Genomic DNA, 22084 nt, shown 5'->3' on the forward strand with positions numbered 1-22084 from the left:
CCTCAACTGTGTATGGTCTAGTAAATTATTTATTGGGGCATAAAGCTTAGCATCACTGCATTCTAACAAGAACATAAGAAAATGTATTCTATAGCACTGCAGCCATCTTGAAGAGCTTCTCCCCTTTCTTTTTTTCATCTTCTGTCCCTCAGAAGTCCCAAACAATTTTTTTTTCAGGTTTCTCACTTGTGCACTTACCTTGATTTCCAGCTGAAGTTCAGATCTTAACTGACAGCTCTTGCAGAAATAATTTTCCTTCTTTTTTTAAAAATTAGTTACAGCGTCTGTAAACTACTTTCCTCAATATTCCATCACAGCTAATTTGTCTTCACTCTATTTTTCTGTTTCCATCTCCTTACCATTACATTAAATGGTGCAACTCTTATACAATAGTAGTTTTTGGCCATTACTAGGCAAGAAGCAGAGGTATTTAATCCCCTTCAAATAAAGTCCATGTTGAACTACCACACAGCTTTACTTTGTTCCCTTAGTTCTGCTTTACCTGCAGCCTGTTCCATTTCTTTGGTCTCTTTTAAAGGAAAAACAACTTGTGAAACTAGAAACAAGGTTGCTGACTTGGTAGCTTTCTCTCATAAATACACCATTCATATGAAGAATTGTCTCCATGGCAAGATGCTGAGTATTTCTCCTTAAGAGCACATCTTCGGCCTCAAATCAAGCAACTTAAGAATGGCAGATATCAGAGTCATGGAAGGAAGACTTACCTACTTCATTCAACGCTCGTTTTCTCGGTCATGAAACCATGCAATATCAGATTTATAACCAGGATCTGGTCCAACAGGAACACCTTCATTCAAGCACTGGTCGATGATGGCACCCAACTGTTCTGTGAATTAAGAAATACTTAACGTTGAACAACATTGTCAAAACTGTCCTCACAGAATGGCTCCTGCATTCTCAAAGGTAAAAATCAAATTGCTGGTTTGGGGTGGGTTGTATGGTTTGGGGGTTTTGTTTTGGTGATTAGTGAAGTAACCAGAACAGTTCAAGTTATTTGCAACTGCTTCATTCCAAGCAGTCAATCTTTACCCCACCCCCCAAAAAGTTCAAGGACTACATTCAAGACACACTCAAAGCAACACACACTTAAGGTTAACAACTTAAATGCATCTAACAATTTTGAATATAGTATTTAATGCACTGAATTAAATATTCAAGTCATATGTTAGGTTCCAGCTTGGGGTTCACAGACCTGTTGCGTTAAGATGATCACCAAATACAAAACATCATTAAAATCTGCCATGAACATATTAAAGGCTAGATTAGAAGAACCTTGCCAGTTTTGGAGACTAAAACATACCGGACAACTGCAGTCTGAAGTCAAGTTTACAGAATCTAGCTGTCATATCCTGTATTTCAGTATCTGAATTATTTCTAACACGGAAAAAGGTTTTCAGTGTCTGCTATTCAGCAGTCACTATTTGGCCAAGCAGTGCAATTCCTTACTTGTTTTGTTCTGTAGTACGCAGAGTACCCATGTTCTGCAGTCCCAGAGAAGCACTATTTTAAACCAATACTGATTTAAACTTTGCTCCAAATAAACTAAGTATCTTGTAAAATCTGTTTGAAACATTAACCACTTGCATGTAAAAAACACACAAGTCTTATTTTTATAACTGACACATCACAAGTGATATGTTTCATTTTCAGTTATATAAATTACAGTTCTCAACAGTAATACACAACTTACAGATATATCTCAGGTATTAAGTTCTACCCCCAAGAAAGGAGAATGACAGTTTTTATAATCTGGCTAAAAACCTGGTAATTTACGGAGACACCTTAAATGTAACAAAAAGACTGGACAGAAACCTAGCTACCTTTGTAACAATCCGGCAAAGAACGAACATTGATCCAAATTCTAAAAGACATGCAGAAGAGAAAGTTTATACAAGGTGCTGCTTGTGGCCTTTCTGCATGCACACAAAATGACTGGACAACCATCATGGCAGATTTTATATTACTGAACTTTATGTACAAAAGCCGATTTCAAATAAAACATTTAATGTAAAAACAATGGTTCATTTAAACAACTGAACTCGTTTTGTTTTTTGTTTGGGGTTGTTTTGTTCTTACATCTACTGTACCATTCAAATTCTTTTTAACCAGCTTACATGGTATCTTCAAAATCTATCAAAGGTACATATAGAAAAGGCATCTTTATAAATAGAAAACAAAGGGATTTTTTCAGCTTTTATTATAAATTGACATGACATACAAAGTTTACTGGACAGAAGTAATTTCATTACTATTTTTGGGGGGATCACCAACTTTTTGTGCAAACAATGCTAGCCTTCTTTTAAGCATTAAGAGCATAACTGCTTAAGAAATGACATAAGCAATAATTCTAGAACTACATCTCCCCTAAAATAATCTATTTTTTTACATATGTGCACAGCTTTAGCAAATTAAAGCCAGAGAGAAATGCTTGATGTACTATCCAGAGGCATAATTAGAGTTTGCTAAAACTCAGAGAGCTGGCAAATTCAAGAAGTTTGTAATGAAAGCTGCAGTTTCCCTCTTTCCTATTTTGTACACAAAATCAGTGACTAAGAACTTAATACTGGATGACAAATCACATCCACACCATTAGTTAAATAGTCTCACAGTTAAACACATCTTAAGGACCATCAAAATCAGTATTTACATTTTATAAATTTCTGAAGACACCATTAGAAAGCTTATATACCCCTTAAACAAATAGGGAACTGCATCTCATGGTGATGGAATGAAATAAAAAATTAAAAATACCTGTATTTACAGCAGCATTGTTCCTTTATAAATAAAGAATATGAAAAATGCAATATTTTAAGGATAATAAAAAATTGAGGTGATGTCACTCAACCACAGTGCTTGCTGGAATAAACCCTTCGGTGCTGATACTGTACCAGTAGTGAAACCACTTTCCATTGGAAAAAATCTGTAAACGTATGCATAAAATGTGTTAACAGCAGTGCAAAACTGCTCAAATATAGTTTAGTCAGCATCTTAGTATCTGTATTGAATACAATACATCACAGAGTACTTGCATAAGAAGTGCAACACATTTTCTGGTCCAATTTTACAGTGCATTTTTCCCTCAAGAGTGGCATCTCGAAAGCCAAAGCTAAACCTATGGCCTGGACTTGCAGTCTGTACTCAGGCAAAACAGCAGGCATAAACTTCAAAAGAAGTTAATCGACGTAATGCCTACATACTGACTATAGACTCTCGGCTTTAGCATGGCACACTATGATGCGGAACCCCAGTAAAAAGGGTTTACATCAAATAGTTTGTGTAGCTGTGTAAATGTGTAATAAAAATATAAAGGAGCTAATGTTCAAGTTTAAAATGGTACACTGGGTGATCCATACATCAGAATTATCCACGAAAACCAAACTGCTGGTAACCTCAAAAAGCCAAGGTGGTACTTCACTGTGTCTGTAACATGAAAAGCCAAGATCTTTCCAAACAGGCACAAGACAAAGGAAGTGCTAAGTTCGCCAACTTTGATAATTTTAGTGTAAAAAAAAATTAATTTGTAATTTATGATCAATTGATAAATGATTTCAAATACAAGGATCAAGGTTAAACTTTAAATAGTGAGACGTTATTTTCACAAAAAGCTAACTGGAGAATTTCTAAATAAGAAAAGCAGAAACTGTATCCCAATCCCCCTTCCCCAATGTTTCACAACTTCATGGTAGGAAAAACAGCCAGATACAGATGCAAAAATCTTAATATAAAAATGGTTTTACATATACTTAAATTATGTAAATTCCATAAAGTTCTTAAGACACTAATTACTAAAATTACAAAAAGATTTTCATATTGCTCTTCATGCTCAAACTCTTAGAATATTGTCATTACATCACCAAAACCGATATACATGTAGTACTTGCATAATTAACTGAATAGGAACCCTGTTAAAACAATATCCTTGTTGAAATCATTTATTTCCATCCAGCAGTGCCTGTTTGGAATCTCTGTATTTTTGTGTGTAATTCTTTATAGAGCTCATGCACCCTAGAATGTCATTTCAATGCTTGTCCGTTGAATGGCAATTGACTTTTGACTTCAGAGCTTTTGTTTCTTGCTCTGTTTTGTGACACCTGAGATGCTATCCATTTCTGAAATTCTCTCTCTCATATTATTTTCACTATATCCATTTGTTGTCCCACTTTGTTCCTCAGAAGATTCCTCATCCGTTGGGGAGGCTGATTCTCCTTTCTCTAACTTCTGCTGCATCTCTCGGAGCCTGGCAACAGCTTTGTCTATTGACATTATGCTGATGAGGTTAAAGTCATGCATGCTGACCAGATGTAGCATAAAGTTTCGACACAAGTTCTTCTTAATTATTTTTTGTCCGTAATTTTCAACAAACAGCATACAGGCATGATTCATTTGATTGTCAGCAATAAACCTGTCAAATTAGAAAGTCATCATTATGCAAGTAGAACATTTTCAAAAACAAAAAGATACCCTACAACATGGTTTATCAATGTAACTGCACAGACCATCTATTACATAGTCTCAACATCTGCCACATTTTTTCTTTTCAAAGCTGCAGGGCTGCTAGGTGCAAAAACATTTTTTAAAAACTTAAAACAGTCAAAAGCTTGTTACCAAATTATCCTTTAATGATCTCTTCCTAAACAACTGAGCTAACTGAATTTTAAGTACTTAGTGAATTGCAATAGAAAATGGTCAACCAAATCTATACCGTAATTTATTTGTATCGAAACTAAGCATAGTAACATACCCGTGCTTCATAACATGAAGATTCCATAATTTCATCACTTCTTTCTCTCCTTCGTTAACATCAGAAAATTCTTCAATTTGCTGGAGAGATAAAGGATTGGGAGAAAGGGCAGGAGAAGAAACAAACACACCCATCAGAACTACACATCTGCTGACAAGTAGTGAAAGCACACCTAAAATTCAACCTATGCCACCTATATATCACAGAAATTGCTGCTGAAAATTCAGGCACTGCAGTCAAGGTGGTCAGAAAAAAGTCTTATCATGCAGAGACCTGTGATGATAAATTACTTCCATATTATATACACACCCCACTGCGCACTCCTGTGATACCAGCATCTCCTCTTTGAAGGAGAAAACCAGCCACAAACAATGAAAACTTGTTAGGACACATGTGGACTGAGCTAGCTTTGCAACTAAAGACATACTTGAAAATACAAACTTTGATTCCATGAATTTCATCATTAGTGGCTCAGCATCACAAAACTTTCTATTTACGCTTAAAGTAAACGCATCATTTTCACAATATATGCCCTGTTTGTTCCCTACAACAACTGCAGACTGTCTTTTAAAAACCACAATCCGTTTAAAATAGTTTTGTATAAATGGAATAATTACAGTAATGGTTTTCTCCCGTAGCCATTCAGGGTCCTTTTCATCCTCACTGTCTACTTCCATTTCTTGTGGACGGAGAGGTAAACATGTGTCACTGTGGAAATATAGCCGATTGTGCCCACTGCTGTATGTTCGCTGCTGTTCTACTTCTCCATCTTCAGATTCAAGAAATTCTGACATACTTGCTTTCGTACGCTTTGGCCTAGCAGAAAGAAAAAAAAAAAAGTAACTGCTTTCAACCATCGTATCAAATATGCAAATACTGAGAACTGTAATTGATTAATACAAATTATTCTTTTAAGCTCGAGTTTGCAAAAATGTTGAGGGGGGATCACCAGCAGTGAAATAAACCCCATTAAAAACCCAACACCCTGCTCCAACCCACACTCCACCTTTTGGGCAAGAAGTTTTAGGATAGGGCAGTTAAGAAGAGTTACATCATGAATAGATACCTTGACTGAAAAGATGTAGAAAAAAAATCACAGGTGAAGTTATCATCCCTCAATAACATTTTATTTAGTCATAAACTGCTGTACTTTAATGATAGTGAAATTTAACACTGCTTATGTGCACCTACAGATTTACAAATCCCTAGGTTTCACAAATCCGGTCCATATGCTGCATCATACAAATCCATCTCCCTACCTGCAAACAAGTATGTGTGTGATAGGAGTTCTTTTGACTGGTCCATTGCGACTGAAGGCAAACCCAGGTTGACGATGGATATCCTGGGGATTTCCTGCATAGGAGCCATCATAACACTCATTGATAGATACATCTATCCTAGCACCTTTTGGATGATACTGAAACAGATAATTGCAAATATACTTAGCAAACAGTAATGACAATACATCAGGAGGTTTAAACAAGTAACCTTTTCAATTCTGAATACCTTAAATATCACCTTATCAATAACGTGACATAACTTTAGTTTCCTTTTACAACACCCAAATAATTTTTAACCTCTAGAAACTAATTATACTAAAGCTTCCTTGCTCTGTACCATTTTACTGTTTTATATAAAACCACTCAGAATAGAACTGATTATAAAATTAAGGAAAATATCAGCAAAAGATTGCTAACAAGCACCCTAGAAATTAGAACATTTCTAAGTTTCCTAAAGCTTCAAGAGACTTCCAACCAACCGTAGACTACATTGCTTTCTACATCACATAAAAAGAATACATTAATGCAAAAGCAGCAGCTATAGTCAGAATTCATCCTCCAGTGATCAGCATTATTTAAAATATATATATTAAAAAAAACCCAACATCAAACCCACAAATTTTTTTTCCCCCCATGTAACACGCAAACATTCACATAACATTCGAAGGAAGCTGCACTTAACCTGTAGATACAGTCCTACAACTTAACAGGCTGGCAGCAGAATCACTGCATATGTAATATCTGACAGACTGTACAGTGTTTCATAGTGCTAAACTACAAAAAGATTACTTACAACATAATTAAAGATAAATCTGCTGTGACAAAGTTTAAGATGTTTAAGTAAACTATACAGTTTCCGACAGTTCAGTGTGCACCACGGGCAATGCAAGTCATCTCGGGCTTCAGTCTGCTGTCTTGTGTTGTTGTTATAAAGGAACTGATGCAAACAAAGGAATGGGTAGTATTAGCATCAAATGCGTTTCATTCATTAACTTCCTAACCCCCAAAACAAAGTTGGACATCATTTCAGGAGATCTCTACAGTAATAGTAAGTTCTTGGGGACACTACATCAGCTCAGTGTATTGAAACACCGGTATTTCAAGAATTTTTTCCCCCATAGGGAGACCACCTGTCCCCCTCCAGATGTCTAACAAGAGATGTCCTTTGTATTTTGGAACGTCAGACATGCCTCCAGGAAGATTAGTTTTCTAAAATACTTCCTGTGAGAAGAAATATGTGGAATGGCTCTTAATATGTGAATCTGAGACCCCTTAAGGCATCCACTAAAAAGGTAAACGGAAATGTCCACCCAACTCAGAAGAGAAGTGAACGTTTTAATTCCACACTATACTTAGATTCTAGTTTTTCCCTCTAATGCTTATTTTCAATACCTGGTAAAATATTCGCAACTTTTGTCGAGGTTCATTTAAAACATCTCTCTCTTTTCTTGTTTGAAGGTCTGTCGGCAAGGATTCTTTCACAGCTGAAAAAAAACACGTATAGACATACATTTCTTTGGTGAAAAGGAAAAAAAAAAGACATTGTTTCTTACCCAAGTATGGAAGTTCTGAGAAGGGCACATTGCTGCTGAAGGAAATGGGCTACTCTAGTGTACTTTGACTTAGGTAGCTCATATCAGCAACAAGGAAGTCTTGATGCTCAGCTTCCTTCACAAATCTACAGGCAAACCCACCACTTTTAAACACCAGATGCATCTCCAGTTTTGGAGAACCCTTCAGAGAACTTAAACATGCTCAGGTAAAAAAGCAACACTTTTCTTACTCCATTTAAGCAAACAGAATTCTTTAGGTATAGCTAAAAGCAGGTGTGGCTGGGAAATAAAAAAGAAACACTGCTTTCAGATGGCTGCATTGCAAATACATTGCTTAAATTCAATTTCAGAAGTTTCCCAAGTCACACAACAGACAACAGTATGAAATGCAAGTAACACACAAAATATTTAACTGAAACTTTAACCCTTAACTCTTATCCCTCAAACACTTACTGTTTGTGTGTGTGTAATGGCACTGCTCAGTTGCCTCTGAGCCTCTTCCATACATTTTAATCTCAGTAAGATTATTTGATTCCATACAATTAACAAGAAACCCCACGTATCTAAGCAGGTTTATAAATCTACCCTCAGGAGAAACCAAGTAATGACACCTACTTGCTTCTGAATGGTGAAAAAGATGGCAAAACAAGTCTCAGTTCCACTGACATAAGGAGATCTTTTAGAAGATGCACTTATTTCATATTTAATATTTTGGAGAACAAGGGAAATTTCATCCTCTTTCTGTATGAAAAACAGAGGAGGCCTGACACTTCAGCCTACACCACATCAGAGAAATTAAAATTCCATGGCTCAGTTACTTTGAGCACTTTGTAATTACAGCAAAGCTTAAGGTGCCACATTTAGAAAGTCTTTGATGTCTTTACTCCACTGGTCTGCCTTGGGAAACATGCCAAAGTAAAATGACAACACCAAATTCATATACCCTTGGGAAAGATGCACTGGATCTTTTTCTTTTACTATCTGAACGTCTGATAGAAGTTTCCTACTATTTTCACTCTCCACTTTTCTTGGTATTCAGAGACTGAAAACAGCACAACCATCATAAATAGTGCAATGCATGGCATTGTAGGGTATGATATATTCCTGTATTAAGAGTCTGCTGTACTATTTGGGAAGGTGGTTCTTGCTGTAACTTTACCAATTTACTAGAATCCCTAGCTTTTCTGATGCAAGAAAAAATGGGTTCCATCAGTACATTAGCAATGCAGCCCTGCCACGTTCCTATTGCCTCTATATTTATTATGTAATAAACTAGTACACACCTTCTAGAGTTAGTCAACACACTGTCATTTCTTTTGCAAGTCTGAGCATAAAACCTGCTTAACAAATTACAATATAGGTCTCCAAGAAACTCTAAAATACAAGGAGGCCTGGTATGAGGAAGTAAAGAGAAAGCAGAACAACTTTTACAGCGAAAGTTCAAGTACTTCCCCGCTTCTGTTGCCTTTCTTCTGTTGGAAATTACTTCACATTTGTGTGCGTTAAGTGTCAGCCATTCATCCTGATTTAAGAAACCTAAGTGTCTGCAATCCCTAGCTCGGGTAAAATATTCAATTCAGAAGACGGGAATCAGTCTTATTTAAATATTCTTGTACTCTTTCCAAAGACAAAGATGTCTGTAGGTTGGCTGAGGATGTTAGGGATCATTCTAGACAGTGGCTTCTGCACAGGTAGGGGTGAAATTCTTCTTGCTCTAACTTTTGTATTACTACACACTAAAGCGCTAAAAGCAGTGAAAAGAATTGCCTCTCTTAGACAAGTCTCACCAGAGATGAGCTATTGTTGACCCATCAAGTTTCCTAACACATACTACAATACAACTGCACAAAAAGCACTCTTGGAAAAGCAATATTTCTTTCATAATAATAATTCCCTTGCTATCACTACTACAGCTCCAAAACCTCAGTTATATCCCCAACACAAAATCAGACTGAAATACCATTTTGCACAAATTCTCCAATGCACTACCATAGACAAACCCCAAAACTCCAAGACAACTCTTCACAAACAGTGCCTGGCTACATACCCCAGAAACTAAGCCTGGAGACAGCACTGCTGCATTCCAGATAATTACTTCTATAACGGGGACCTAGAACTTTCCTTAATCACACAGTCCCAATCTAGTTACAAGCGTGGAAATACTGATTACTCTGAAGTGAACTGGGTGCCAGTCAAGAGTCTAGGTATGTTCGTAGGTGTTTAAACAACAGGAGCAACCTGTTGTCTTCTGTACAATTTACATTTTCCAGCTGTCCTTGGGCCTCACCTGCCAACACAACATTCCAAGCCAAAGCTACAAACAACTGTGAGTGAGACAAAAGAAAGATAGTATCTAGGCCAGCCCCCACTGCCACTTAGGAATCAAAGGGGAGTTTCAGATTAAATATGACCCTGAGACAGGAAACTGCTATTTAAAAAAAAAAAGGGGGGGGGGGGAACGGACGGACGGACACGACACACACAATGGTCAAAGGTGCCTTTTCTATCTAGTGTCAAAAAGTGTTTTAGTAGTAGCTTTTTTGAGCTAAGCTCTGGGACAGCAAGAAAGAAATATGTGTTTAGAAACCTATTAACAAAATTGCAATTAAGCAACTGAACTGAATTAATCACAAATTTGTATTTAAAAATATAAAAACTACATTAAGCTTAATTTCTTGATATAATCAAATAGCATGCTACCTGCTGTACAGCTACATCACTTTGTGAAGTTTTCAGTTAACTGGACTGCAGTATACAATCAGTTACCCCCAAGCCAGCAGCTATCCCAGTATTTTGCAAGAAGATCTAAACAACTCTTGAAGAAGAAAAAATCATGGGGCTGTTTTTCATATCTAAACACATACCTTAATACTACAATCTTCTGCAAAACATCTCACAGCAAGTATGTGTCTGCTACTATTTTTACATCATGCATGAATTTAAAAAAAAGTGTGCTATCACACATACTTTGAAAATTATTAAGGGTCAAACCTTATAAGTCCATTGAAATTTTCAAGGTAAGACCCAGCACTGATACTGATTAGCTAACCTTATGTAAAGGAAAATATTCCCAGAAGACTTTCCATAAAGAAACTGACCTGGAACACATACTTGTTTTTTTAACATATACCTACAGAAATATCAAAGGACATTTTACAAAGTTTTTCTAAGATAGTGCTTAAAATCATCTATGTAAGTTTAGGATAAATATAATTTTATATTCAGCAGCTTCACAAGACACACTTTTTAGTAACAGTAACAGCAGAATTAGCAGTTTCTAGACATTTCAATAGCTCTTGAACTAACGTGTTTAAATACATAACGGGATATAGTAAGGTAACAAAAACTATAATTTTAGATTTGCAGTGAATATTAGCAGACTGCATTAATGGTTTTGACATTATGTAATCTCCAAAGTAGTGGATCAGATTACAATGGTAATTACATTAAATTTTCAATGACACTGTAGCCTCCACAGAAGTGCCACTACTACATTAAATACAAACCAAGCAAAGAAGTAAAAACAAAATAATTGTATGCTACTTAAAAACGTTTCCATGAAGCAAGGTTAAGCAACCCAATTTTAAATAGTCTATCCACTACTGCTTTTAATGTGACATATATATTTAAAGTTATGATAAAATAGTTGAAAAGCTGATTATGAAAGTTTGACAATATGTAAACTCTTCTAGAAAGAATGTACAGGAACTAACTTGCAGAAGGAAACAAAACCAGTTACATTTCAGATCTTTGAAAAATTCTGGACTTAAAAAGCATTTAGTTTTAAATTACAATGCTCTAAACATTAATTAATGACTAGGGAGAAACCAGTTAAATAATACATACAGATTAATTTACATATAACAAATACAGACTTACCTCACATTGCAGTAATAGTTTGCAAACTTGCTATGTTTTTCTCTTACCTACACAGAATTATTTTTAGACGGTACTAACTGTAAGCCTGCATTCTATCTAGACAACCTCAGACTGCTCAAAATGTGTAAAAGCAGAAGAAACCTTTAGGCCCAAACAGAAATCTTTGTTAACTTGTGTGAATATGCAGAAAATGCAGCTAAATAATAATAATAAAAATATATATATTGTGCTTCCATCACAGGACCATGCCTTGACATCAAACTATGTATCAAGGAGATCAGTGCCAGTTCATAAACTTTCTAAAAGAACCTGAGTTACCTTTACACCACAAACATGCAATGTAACATACAATGTTTTAGACAGTTTCGGTCATATTTCACAGTAGCAGCTACATTTTCCAAGAGCTAAATAATCTGATGGACAAATTTTAAAACTATTTTCACTACAAAGCATAAAAGAGGAACTTATTAATACTGCAAATCCAAATACTTATAGAACAGTAATTTAAATGAGTAGAGGAAAACAGACAATCCTAGAAGTCCTACTCACAGATCTCCCCCGATTTATTTCACATCGGGATTTATGGGCATTGTATATTGTCACCTCAATATTGTCATGACTTCAGAGACCCCACTATTTTTAGCTTTTAAACTTACCTTAAAAAAAAAAATGTACAAAACGTGGGATACAACAAAGCCCATTCATTTTTGCTTTTTCATGTTTAAGATTACCTGAAGCAGTTGCACCAGTGAGTCAGTAACCCTGAAGCACAGAAGTACTAAGCACGTGATTATTCAGCAGCAAAACCAAAGTTTGCTTACCTATCGTCTGAGTAGGTTTAACAGAATTGGGCTTGTTTTCTTGAGGGAGGCTTTCAGAATTCCGTGTTGCAAGAGGCTTAGCTATAGGAGCTGTAGACTTGTCATTTGTGTCTCCTGTCCAACGAAGAGTAAACTGAAGTGTAGGTCCCTGAGAAAATGTTTCAAATGGAGGCAATCTCTGGGGGGAGGAAATAAAAAATAAGCCAGCAGAATTAGTGTCTTTCCATGCGCAAAAACAATCATGAGAAAATATTCAGAATGAGGACAGATGTGATTTTTTTAATCACCTGAAGTCCTTGTGTTTTCAACGTATACTAAAGAACCCAAAAGCTGAAAAAGATGACCGTGCAGTTTCCTGCACATTACTGAGCAACCACTTCATGCGGGTACTGTGGCACACATTGATCTTTGTGAAACACTAAACAGCATGGGCCCTGACTAGAAAGAAAACGGCGCTTACCCACCAGCCTGCTGCCAATGTACTTCTCTTTCTACTCACACCTACTCCTAATTCTGCAGTCCAGTATTGTATATTAATACCCAATACACAAGCTTTAAAAATTGTACCCACTGTCTGCTGTAGAAATGCTATTGTAATATTCTCCTGGGGATATGTTCTTATATTCCACTCATTTATCAAGTTAATAGTAATAAAGAAATAGAAGAGACCTGAGTCAAGTCCAAACTCCTATTATCAAGTATCATACTCTAAATTTATCAATGAGATTACAGAATTTCATCTTAAAAGCTCTTTATTCTATTTAGACCTCATTAATTTACAGAAATGCTATTGCAAAAACAGAAAACCAATGACAATGTGCTTATCAGATCTGGGTGATAAACCCATTGGCCATGACTATTTTCTCTTCTTTTTGGAGTAGCACCTCCAGCATGAAAAACCTCTCTCACACTCTCCCAACAACAGAAAGCAGTCATATCCCTGTCTTAGTTTAACAAAGTTAGAGCAATTTATATATATCTTAAGTACATTTACATGTGGAGGATCTCCTCCTATGATCTTCCTAAAAGCTGTTTCTAGCTTTTTCAATTTCAATTTCTTGAATACAGTTTAAGAGAATCAGAAGCAGTATTCCAGGTAAAGGCTGAATAGGATAATAGAGCTTATAACGACATTTTTACTATATACTTTGGATCTTCTCTGCTTTTTTCATTATTATATAATCATGTTGATACACAACTACTTTGCAACCATCTAGAATTTTCATATTCTTCTCCTCATTCACTTACAACTGGTACTCTCCCAGGACACAGGATCATGTGACTATATAAGTGCATACAGTCACCTGCATTCACTGTATCACCGAGTGTTGATCCACCTCAGTCAACAATTTTGCTCTGCACAACACTTTCTCCTACACTGACACACCCTCCTCCTTTCATCACTAAATTTCATCAGCATTCTCTTAAGGTATGTGTGTAAGATCACACCTATGAAAGCTCTGGGTTCCTCTTTCTTTCCCCAAAATACTCTGCTTCTGCAGTTTGTTCCTTTTGATTTGTCCAACTTGAATTTATTACAATAACAAATATTTAATTTGCCTGATTTTGTAAGACAGAAATTCAGAAGTCATTGAAAGAGACAGCTGCCATACCTACAGTAGTTAACATCCGCTTGTATTAATGACTTAGTGTAGCCAAAGCTTTCCTAAAGCGAGAGCTAAATTAAAACTTACATCCATACATCCTGAAAGAGAAGTACTATTTCCTGTTCAATTTAATCCATTTTCAGAGGAACAGCTACTGACTGCACTCTGAATTGTGTTCCACCTTAATCCAACCATTTTAAGTGAAGACAGGTCTTTCAGCCACTAAAACAATCCATACCTTCCCATCAAGTATTGTTTCCCATGTTGCTCTTTTCTTGCTAATGGGACACTCTTCCATTTCCTGCATGGCCACTTCATATTCCCCATCCAGAAGTTGCAAACGCCTGTCAAGACAAAATACATATTATGAGTAAAGCAGCTCATTTTTATTGTTTGCCTATTAAAATGTAGAATATATTTCACAGTTTCCATGAAACTGAAGGCAAATTTTCACGCAAATTTATTTGGCAACTAAGTGTGAATCTTAGGTAAACACCATCCATAATGAAAAAGCTGCCTAATGCCAAACATTAATGAAAGTCTCCATCCAAGCGATTCCAAGAGATGTAGGAAAGCTATTATTAATAAAAAATTAATACTATGATGGGAATCTCCCTGTGAAGAAACAGAAACCAAACTGAATGACACCCCCTCCAAATCATCTCATATTTATTCCTTCTTTATTAATAACTACTCTGTTCTAGCAAACCAATATGACCTCTAATCAGGCCTCCAAAATGAAAGAATCCTACCTCCGTATCAGAGCCACGTCAGATGTAACCTTAAGAGGACTTCAACATAGTAAATATAAAGTATGACGTTCTCAAATAGCAAACAAAAAAATTGTTTTACATAGACTAGAATGGGTAATTCAAACATGTTAACCAACATGCTACATTTTCACTTTCCTCCCATGTAGCAGTCTGTTCAGTGAGGCTTGAGAAATTCTGATTTCTACTTAAATAGGTCTATTTTGTTGCCACTTGCTGAACAGCACAGGAGAAGCAAAAAAGAAAAAGCAGTGAATCAAAAGTATAGTCTCAGGAAAATGTTTCATGGATACATGCGTTTTAAAAATATCAACACAAATCAGCAAGTAATATCAATTTAGAATACAAGCTCACTTTCCCAAGATTTTGTATTTTTTCTTTTCAGATATTACTTTCTGAAGCAATAGCACTGAATTCCTAACAACAGAACATAAGCTACAGAAGCATCATTCAAAATAAAGGAGTTGTTGCTGAGTAGATAAATTCCATGTGAATGTATGCAAACTGTTACACAGTTTGAACTTGGGAATTATGTCTTGCAGAAAAAGGCTGTTTCTGTTTCTAGACCCTTCAGTATTCTACAGTGAGATACTGAAACAGGTAAACTACAGCCTTTCTCTTTTACATATAAACTATATTACAGCAGAAGTATCCCAGCAGAATAAAGTTATAAACACACCAATCAAGCCCTCAGAGACCTTTTGTTCTATTTCTTGATGGCATCTTGCAAACCACTAACTCCTTCACTATTTACTCTATTTAGAAGAGTAAGAGCTTCAAAAGGTAAAAAAATAAACATATAGACAGAGAAGATAACAGCCTTAAGACAATACTTTTCCTAGATCTGCATGATATGTGTAATCCTTTTCCAGGCCTAGAGTCTGGGTAAAATAACATTTTTCAATTTCTCCATCAAACAGAAGACTGTAACTTCAAGAGGTTAACATAAATTAATAGCTTATACTTTACAAAAATCCACAAATAATTGATCAAGTTAACAGCTTATATTTTGAAGATGGCTTTCCACATAAAGTAAAATTTTAAAGATTAAAAAAAAAACCCCTAATTTTTATGCATGATTTGGTTCTGCTGCAAATCAGACAGTGTCACTTACACAGCAGCATGGCTGAAAATGTCCTAGCTTATGTATCATCACTACAAAACTACCCAGCGGTTCATATCACATTTAGCATATTAAACTTCTCCAGTGGAATTAAGTAATAAAAAAGAACAAAATATTGTCAAGACTTCTAAGAAGATACAGATTAGAGAAAGACATTTCTTTAAAAAAAAAACCTACTCAAAATATAAGACTTCTAAAACCGTATTTGAATAAATGACCATTTTGTCAGAATCACTTGGAGCTATGTTTTAAGCAGCTTTTTCTTGAAGCTATATTTATATTTTTACTAATAAATTATCTAGGTACCTACCTCCACCTGGGATCTACATTTACCATGGATAAAACTGTTATTTTCATATACTATATTTTGGCTGTTGCTGGTATTATCATCTTCTGCAGGACAAACAACTACAATGTCCACTTACCAATAAATGGTACACTACTTATCTTCTGAACTATCTGCATTGCTCTAAGCTATAGCTACACGTGAGTTCACCCCACTCCACCTTCTTTAAAATATATTAAGTAGCGTCAAGACAGCAAATATTAAAATATTTCATCACACTTAAACGACATGACAGAGTAAGCCCATTACGATTTTAACTACTTGTTCGATTTCACTGTAGTAATGGAGAACTAATGCTGTCTTTACTTGCTAGCAGAATGAGATCTGTGACTGCATCAGCAAGAGTCTGGGCATGGGAAAAATTAAGTCACCGAATAGAATGTAAGCAGTAAGCATATTTCAGAGACTGTTTTATTTTTAATTATGCTGTCACTGATCTTTAACAGGACAACAGAAATTACATCTGTCAAGAAACTGACAAGGAACAGACAAGCTGATGCATATTAACAGGACAGTACTCAAGTTCATAGAAGGGAATTATTTACAATTGTCACTGAACAAGTCTCAGTATAAAATGTGTATTATGAAACTTGTAGAGGTTTGTTGTTTTTTTTTAAAAACAAGCCTAAGCTCTTATTGTAAATACCAACTAAAAATGCAGCCAAAGACAGCCAACAATGAAAATAAAGAACAGATTTAAGTTTAATATTAAACAAAGTCCTAACAATTAACAGAAACAATATTTATTTTGGATAATATTACCTGTTTTTATCAAATACAGTCATTTGTGCTACAAAAGTCTTTTCCCCATCTTCACGATTTGAAGAGTTTCTTTTTCTTCTAGCTGGAAGCTCCTCATTGACATCTGTACATAAGAAATATGGTATTCAATTATTATATAAGCACAAATTCAAAAGATCAAACAGCTTCTATGCAATTGTAAAATATAACTGGCTGTTATGTCAGATGTGTCATACAATAGAAAAGGACATAGTATTTAATGAACAGCTCAAAGGCAATGGAAAGAGCACTTAGCTTAGTAGTAATCATATTTTAGATATGGTCACGTATATTTATAGTTTAGTCATATTACTCTGTCAGCATAAAGAATTTGGTTTTTGATCTTCTTCCTCTTGTAGCTATAAAACAGTGAGAAAAAGTTTTTCATTCTACATGCACTCTCCAAGGCTGTAACATTTGTGATGTAACATATCATGTCTTGATAAGATTAGGAAAATAGCTTTTAAAAATTTGTTATTAAGGTATTTTCTTTATTGGCTAGTCATTTAGTTTTGCTGAGAGACCATGACAGCACCTACAGCTGAGTCAGTGCTGCTGGAGGTTTAATGATAGTCACAGTGACCGCAGGGCTCTCTTACATTATTCACCCTCCAATAGTGTTGCCTCACACCTTCACCATCACACGTTAGTAAAAATTGGTGTTAAATTTACACAAAAATAAAAGCACAGTTTCTAGCCACCAACTGTATTTTAGCCCCATCTTGAAAAAGACTGAAAACAAATGAAAGCCCATTCAGTCACTCATCTATTACTGGCCCTTCTCAGAGTATGACCTACACGGCACATCAAGACAACCGTATACGTGCCTACAAGATAAACCTTGTAAAAGCATATTTAAAGATTGAAGTTACCAATGTTTTCATTAGTTTCACCATTGATCAGTCCATTAAACTCTCTTCTTCCTGGGCGAGTTACTCTGAATAACAATGAGTAAGACTTCACCATATGGCTGTTGCTTGGTTCAAACTCATTGCTGGAAACTGCAAGTGATGGGAAGTTGCCTGGTTTTATTTGGCTGAGGTCTGGGTTTAAAGGCACCTGCTTTTTACCTGTAGGAACCTGTCTTATCGGACAACTGACATCCTGTAGGAAAACAAGAAAGCTAAGGTTTAGGTTTTTAGAATACAAAGTAAAGACATTAAGCGTTAAAATTTATATAATTTATTAATTGTACCTGCCCTGCCATCTTTCTGAAAAGAAGCCTTGTAACAGATGTAAATAAAAAAACTGGAATAACAACCCCAGGTTTTAAATGTAAAAACAGATATTTGAAAGTGTAAATAAAACTGGCATTTTATAACCACTTCTGGCAGCAGCCATCTTTCTCTAAGTGATTAAATTAACACTAACATGAGGCACTTAGAAAGATTGTAGAACAGTCATTAATACTAATTTAATTCTGTTTACCTAAAGAAATGAAATGTTTTGGTTATATATATATTTCAAGGGCTTCCTATCTTCTCTTTCCAATATTACAAAGTGCATTTTGCGCTATCTGGGAGATAAAGAACCACTTACCTAGGATTTATTATATTCAGTATCTCAAACACATCACTGAACACTGTGTAGTATTGGAAAAACAAGGCAAGATGGCCTAAGTACGAAACTTGCAGCAAAACATTTCAAATAACCATCAGCACCTCCTGCTTTTACCATATTTATGCATACTACAGCAAGTAACAAAATTGGCTAGAAACAATATTAACTCTTAAAAATGTGTCACAACAGCTTAACATTCTTAGGGAAAATACACAAAGTCCTGACTGCAAATCTTTCCCTTTTTGGTTAAAAATTACAGCATGCATTACTGAGCCTCCCATATTCCCATAGCTGTGAAGATAATTTGCCAACTGGTGTGAAACAAACATAGCTAAAACAGCAAGCAAATTCAAAGATGCTTTAAAAAAAAAAAGATACGAAAATTGTTTATGATTCATAGTAGCTAAAATCTGCAATAATTGAGATAATGTAAAAAACATAGGTCCAGAAAAAGCAAGGAAAGAGACAAGACTTGGATGACTGGGGAATTCAAAACAATTACAACTTGTTCCTTTTTATTTCTAAACTCTAAAAGGCATAGACTATTTTATGATTTTGTGATTGCCTGGTTTACTTAAGCCTCTGGACATCACTACAGAATTAATAGTTTAATGATGTGATACAAAAAATGGAAGTAAAAATAGAGGTGGCTGAAATTCACGAGTGAATATGACTTCCAAGCAAGCTAAATTCAATGAACAAAGCTGAATGTTCTTTTAAAACTTCCAGTTATTTCTCACAAAGCAGAGCAAAATCCATATATATATTTGCTTCTTAAGAATCCCTTACCCAGTCAATAGAAAACAACTTGATTCGATTAGTTCTTAAATTTAAAGACTAAATTATTCTCAACAGAAGCATCATTTCACCATTACCTTGTTGTACAGCAATGTTAATTAGATGTTCCAGAATCAGGTAAACATTTTGCTTTAATATATATTAACAGTTTGTCGAATAATTTTTACCTTTCGTTTCTTGTGGCAAACTTTCACAAGCAGTACTTCCAGGGTTACAGAATTTTGTTCATTCTCTGAGTTTTGTGATGGCTTATCTAAACAGAAAAATATTTTAAGTTCTGAAAAAGTGAAGATCTATTCAATGATGCCAATCCACCTGTAATTACTTTTTAACCATAGATACCTCCAGGCACAAAGACCTCTAGTCAAATTCTAAGTTTCAATTCTCCCCAAACTTACTGCAAATTCCCACTTGAGAACATATCCTACCTAACTATTCTAATAGTAGCAGATTAAAAAGCATAGTTGTTCTCCAATGTTTAAAAGAGCAAGCTTGCTACCTTTGGCATTGCCAAAACCTTTTTACAGCAGAGAAAAAGGCAGATTTAAGGAAAGTCAGAATACACTAATAACAGATGAGTCAAATTATTTCCTGTAATTTTTTTTCTTTACAGCTTGCAAACCTAGAATTTGGTTTGCATCAAAACTTAAAATCCAGATGCTATCAGATAGGAAAAAAACCCAAAATTAAACAAAACACACCTTAAAGATTATGCAAGGTAAAGTATATGCAGAATAGCTGTTAAAGGACTCTTGAAAGAACCTGAAAAAAGTCTTAGGAAATAAGACTTGGCTTCACAGTCTCTGCACTATAAATCTCCTAGAGCCTGGAATCTTCAAGACAGCTACTACCAGCAGTATGATCAGCAATGCCAATTAAGAACTGCCTTACAAAATAAATTTCACTGTATAGTAAGAGAACCTTTAATCATGTGAATTTATATTTATCTGGAAATGTGCCCTCATATGGAAAAAGAATAGAAAGATAAAACTTGATTATATATCTGGTTAAAAAAAACAGTTTGTGGAAGAAGATCAGCCAAAACTGAATGAATCTAAGAAGTTAATTCTGTTCTTTAAAAATCTTACAAATATCATTATGGGCTTAAGTTAAAAAGCACAATGGCTTCACCTTAGTCCATGTCACAAAGAATCTGACATTCAATAAAATATTTTGTTAGGCTCATCAGATATAAAGAGCAAAGCTTTAGCATAGTACAGACAACATAACCCATGTCTCTTCACTTGCTTTCGTCCTGACACTACATCCACATTGAACAAGCTTAATGTATTTCAGTTGAGAGTGAGTTCTGGTAACTCATCTATAGACACTAGCATTTTTATGAAACAAATGGATTTTTTTTTTTTTTAATTGTAAACATGAGACATACTAGAAATCTCTTCTTAGCAAATACAGAAACTCGGGGCGGGGGGGAACCCAACCAAAACTCCACCACACTCTCAGTTTCAAGAGTTTCTAACATAATTTCTATCCAGATAAATAAGCATATTAATTGCACCAGCTTCATTAATTTAAATATTTTCTACATTTAATATTCACTATAGCATACATTACTTATGTCAGTGATATCCTTTTCTATGGTACAAATGACCATCAGGCTCTCACTATTTGTAGCACTCTCTTGAAGTGAAAGGGTTTTATAGTTAAGAGTTGCATAATCTAAACACTCAAAAACACACAGAAAGTCATCAAACTTATCATCTTGAAAAGTCTACTACAGTCCATGTCTGTGTAAGACCACACCATAATAGAAAAGCAAGGTCTGTCAGCAAAATCTATGGAACAACTATCCTATCCACTAGGTATTTTAAATTCCATACGTGAGGTTTACTACTACATAGTGTCATGGAAGGATCAGATTTTGAAGTTACATATTTGAATTTAAGACACATCAGCATACTCTTTCCTCCACCTTTATTCTATACTTCTCTGTTCATATCACTAGCTGCCCCAAAAGTCCCTCTCTCTTGTGGTTTCCCAGCTTAAATACTGAATGCAACATGTAACGTGAAGTTCCTGAGAGCAGAAACAAGATGAATACTATCCATTGAGACCAGCAGTATTTTGAAGTTCCAGAAGCAGAATGTTCCTAATCTACAAATTCGAAGAACTTTCTCAGAATAATATTACAGTTTAATAAAGAAGTGATTCTGAAATCTAGACATTTGCAACTTTAACTTTCAAACATTTTACTGAATAGATCTGGTTAAGCACAAGATACTTTGAGGGAACATAACTTATGGAAAAAAGTACAAAACCTGTTACATGAATTGTATTAGCTTTTACATCCAAAGAATAAGATGCCATTCAGAATATTTTTAACTGAAAAATTAGAAACACCACCTTATTTTAATGGATAAACAGCTAGGTTTTTTTCAGGGAAGTAAAAAGACAGTGAATTTACCCATGCCTATACAGCACAAAACATGTCACTTCTGCTTTCGTTAAAGGAACAGAACCCTTCATTCTGGTCTGGGAAGTCCAATATTCCTATTTTGAGAGGTAAAGCCTTATATGCATAAAAGACACAATAGAATGACTGCAAGTCACTAGTACATGATTTGAGTTGCTTTTATAATCGCTGACATGGCCTTTGCCTCATTTCTAGGTTCTACCTGATAAAATTTATTCTCACATTTCTATTTTAAATTAAAAAAAACTGAATCTTCTAACTATTTGAAAGCTGAGGGTTTTTTTAAAGCTACTTCAAATTCTGCAAAGACACACTCCTATAAAATCACTTACTTCAGGAACTCCTCAAGGTCTATTTCAGTTTGAATGGAT

General features: G+C 35.1%; 1 protein-coding gene across 1 annotated transcript in view; it reads right to left on the bottom strand.

Moving 5' to 3' along the window:
- Nucleotides 1–3783: 3783 nt before the first annotated feature.
- The window catches only part of SUZ12 (SUZ12 polycomb repressive complex 2 subunit), a 29785-nt gene continuing 11484 nt past the window's right edge, over nucleotides 3784–22084 (bottom strand). Inside the window, exons 6-16 of the mRNA XM_050908260.1 lie at nucleotides 19447–19532; nucleotides 17794–18025; nucleotides 16904–17006; nucleotides 14141–14246; nucleotides 12296–12473; nucleotides 7435–7526; nucleotides 6836–6979; nucleotides 6022–6179; nucleotides 5380–5578; nucleotides 4763–4842; nucleotides 3784–4423 (exon numbers count right to left, since the gene is read on the bottom strand). Of these exons, the coding sequence (XP_050764217.1) occupies nucleotides 4078–4423; nucleotides 4763–4842; nucleotides 5380–5578; nucleotides 6022–6179; nucleotides 6836–6979; nucleotides 7435–7526; nucleotides 12296–12473; nucleotides 14141–14246; nucleotides 16904–17006; nucleotides 17794–18025; nucleotides 19447–19532 (1724 nt within the window). The 3' untranslated portion in view covers nucleotides 3784–4077. The remainder of the gene's footprint in view (nucleotides 4424–4762; nucleotides 4843–5379; nucleotides 5579–6021; nucleotides 6180–6835; nucleotides 6980–7434; nucleotides 7527–12295; nucleotides 12474–14140; nucleotides 14247–16903; nucleotides 17007–17793; nucleotides 18026–19446; nucleotides 19533–22084) is intronic.

This window comes from Gymnogyps californianus, chromosome 19, assembly GCF_018139145.2.
Source record: "Gymnogyps californianus isolate 813 chromosome 19, ASM1813914v2, whole genome shotgun sequence".
NCBI lineage: Eukaryota > Metazoa > Chordata > Aves > Accipitriformes > Cathartidae > Gymnogyps > Gymnogyps californianus.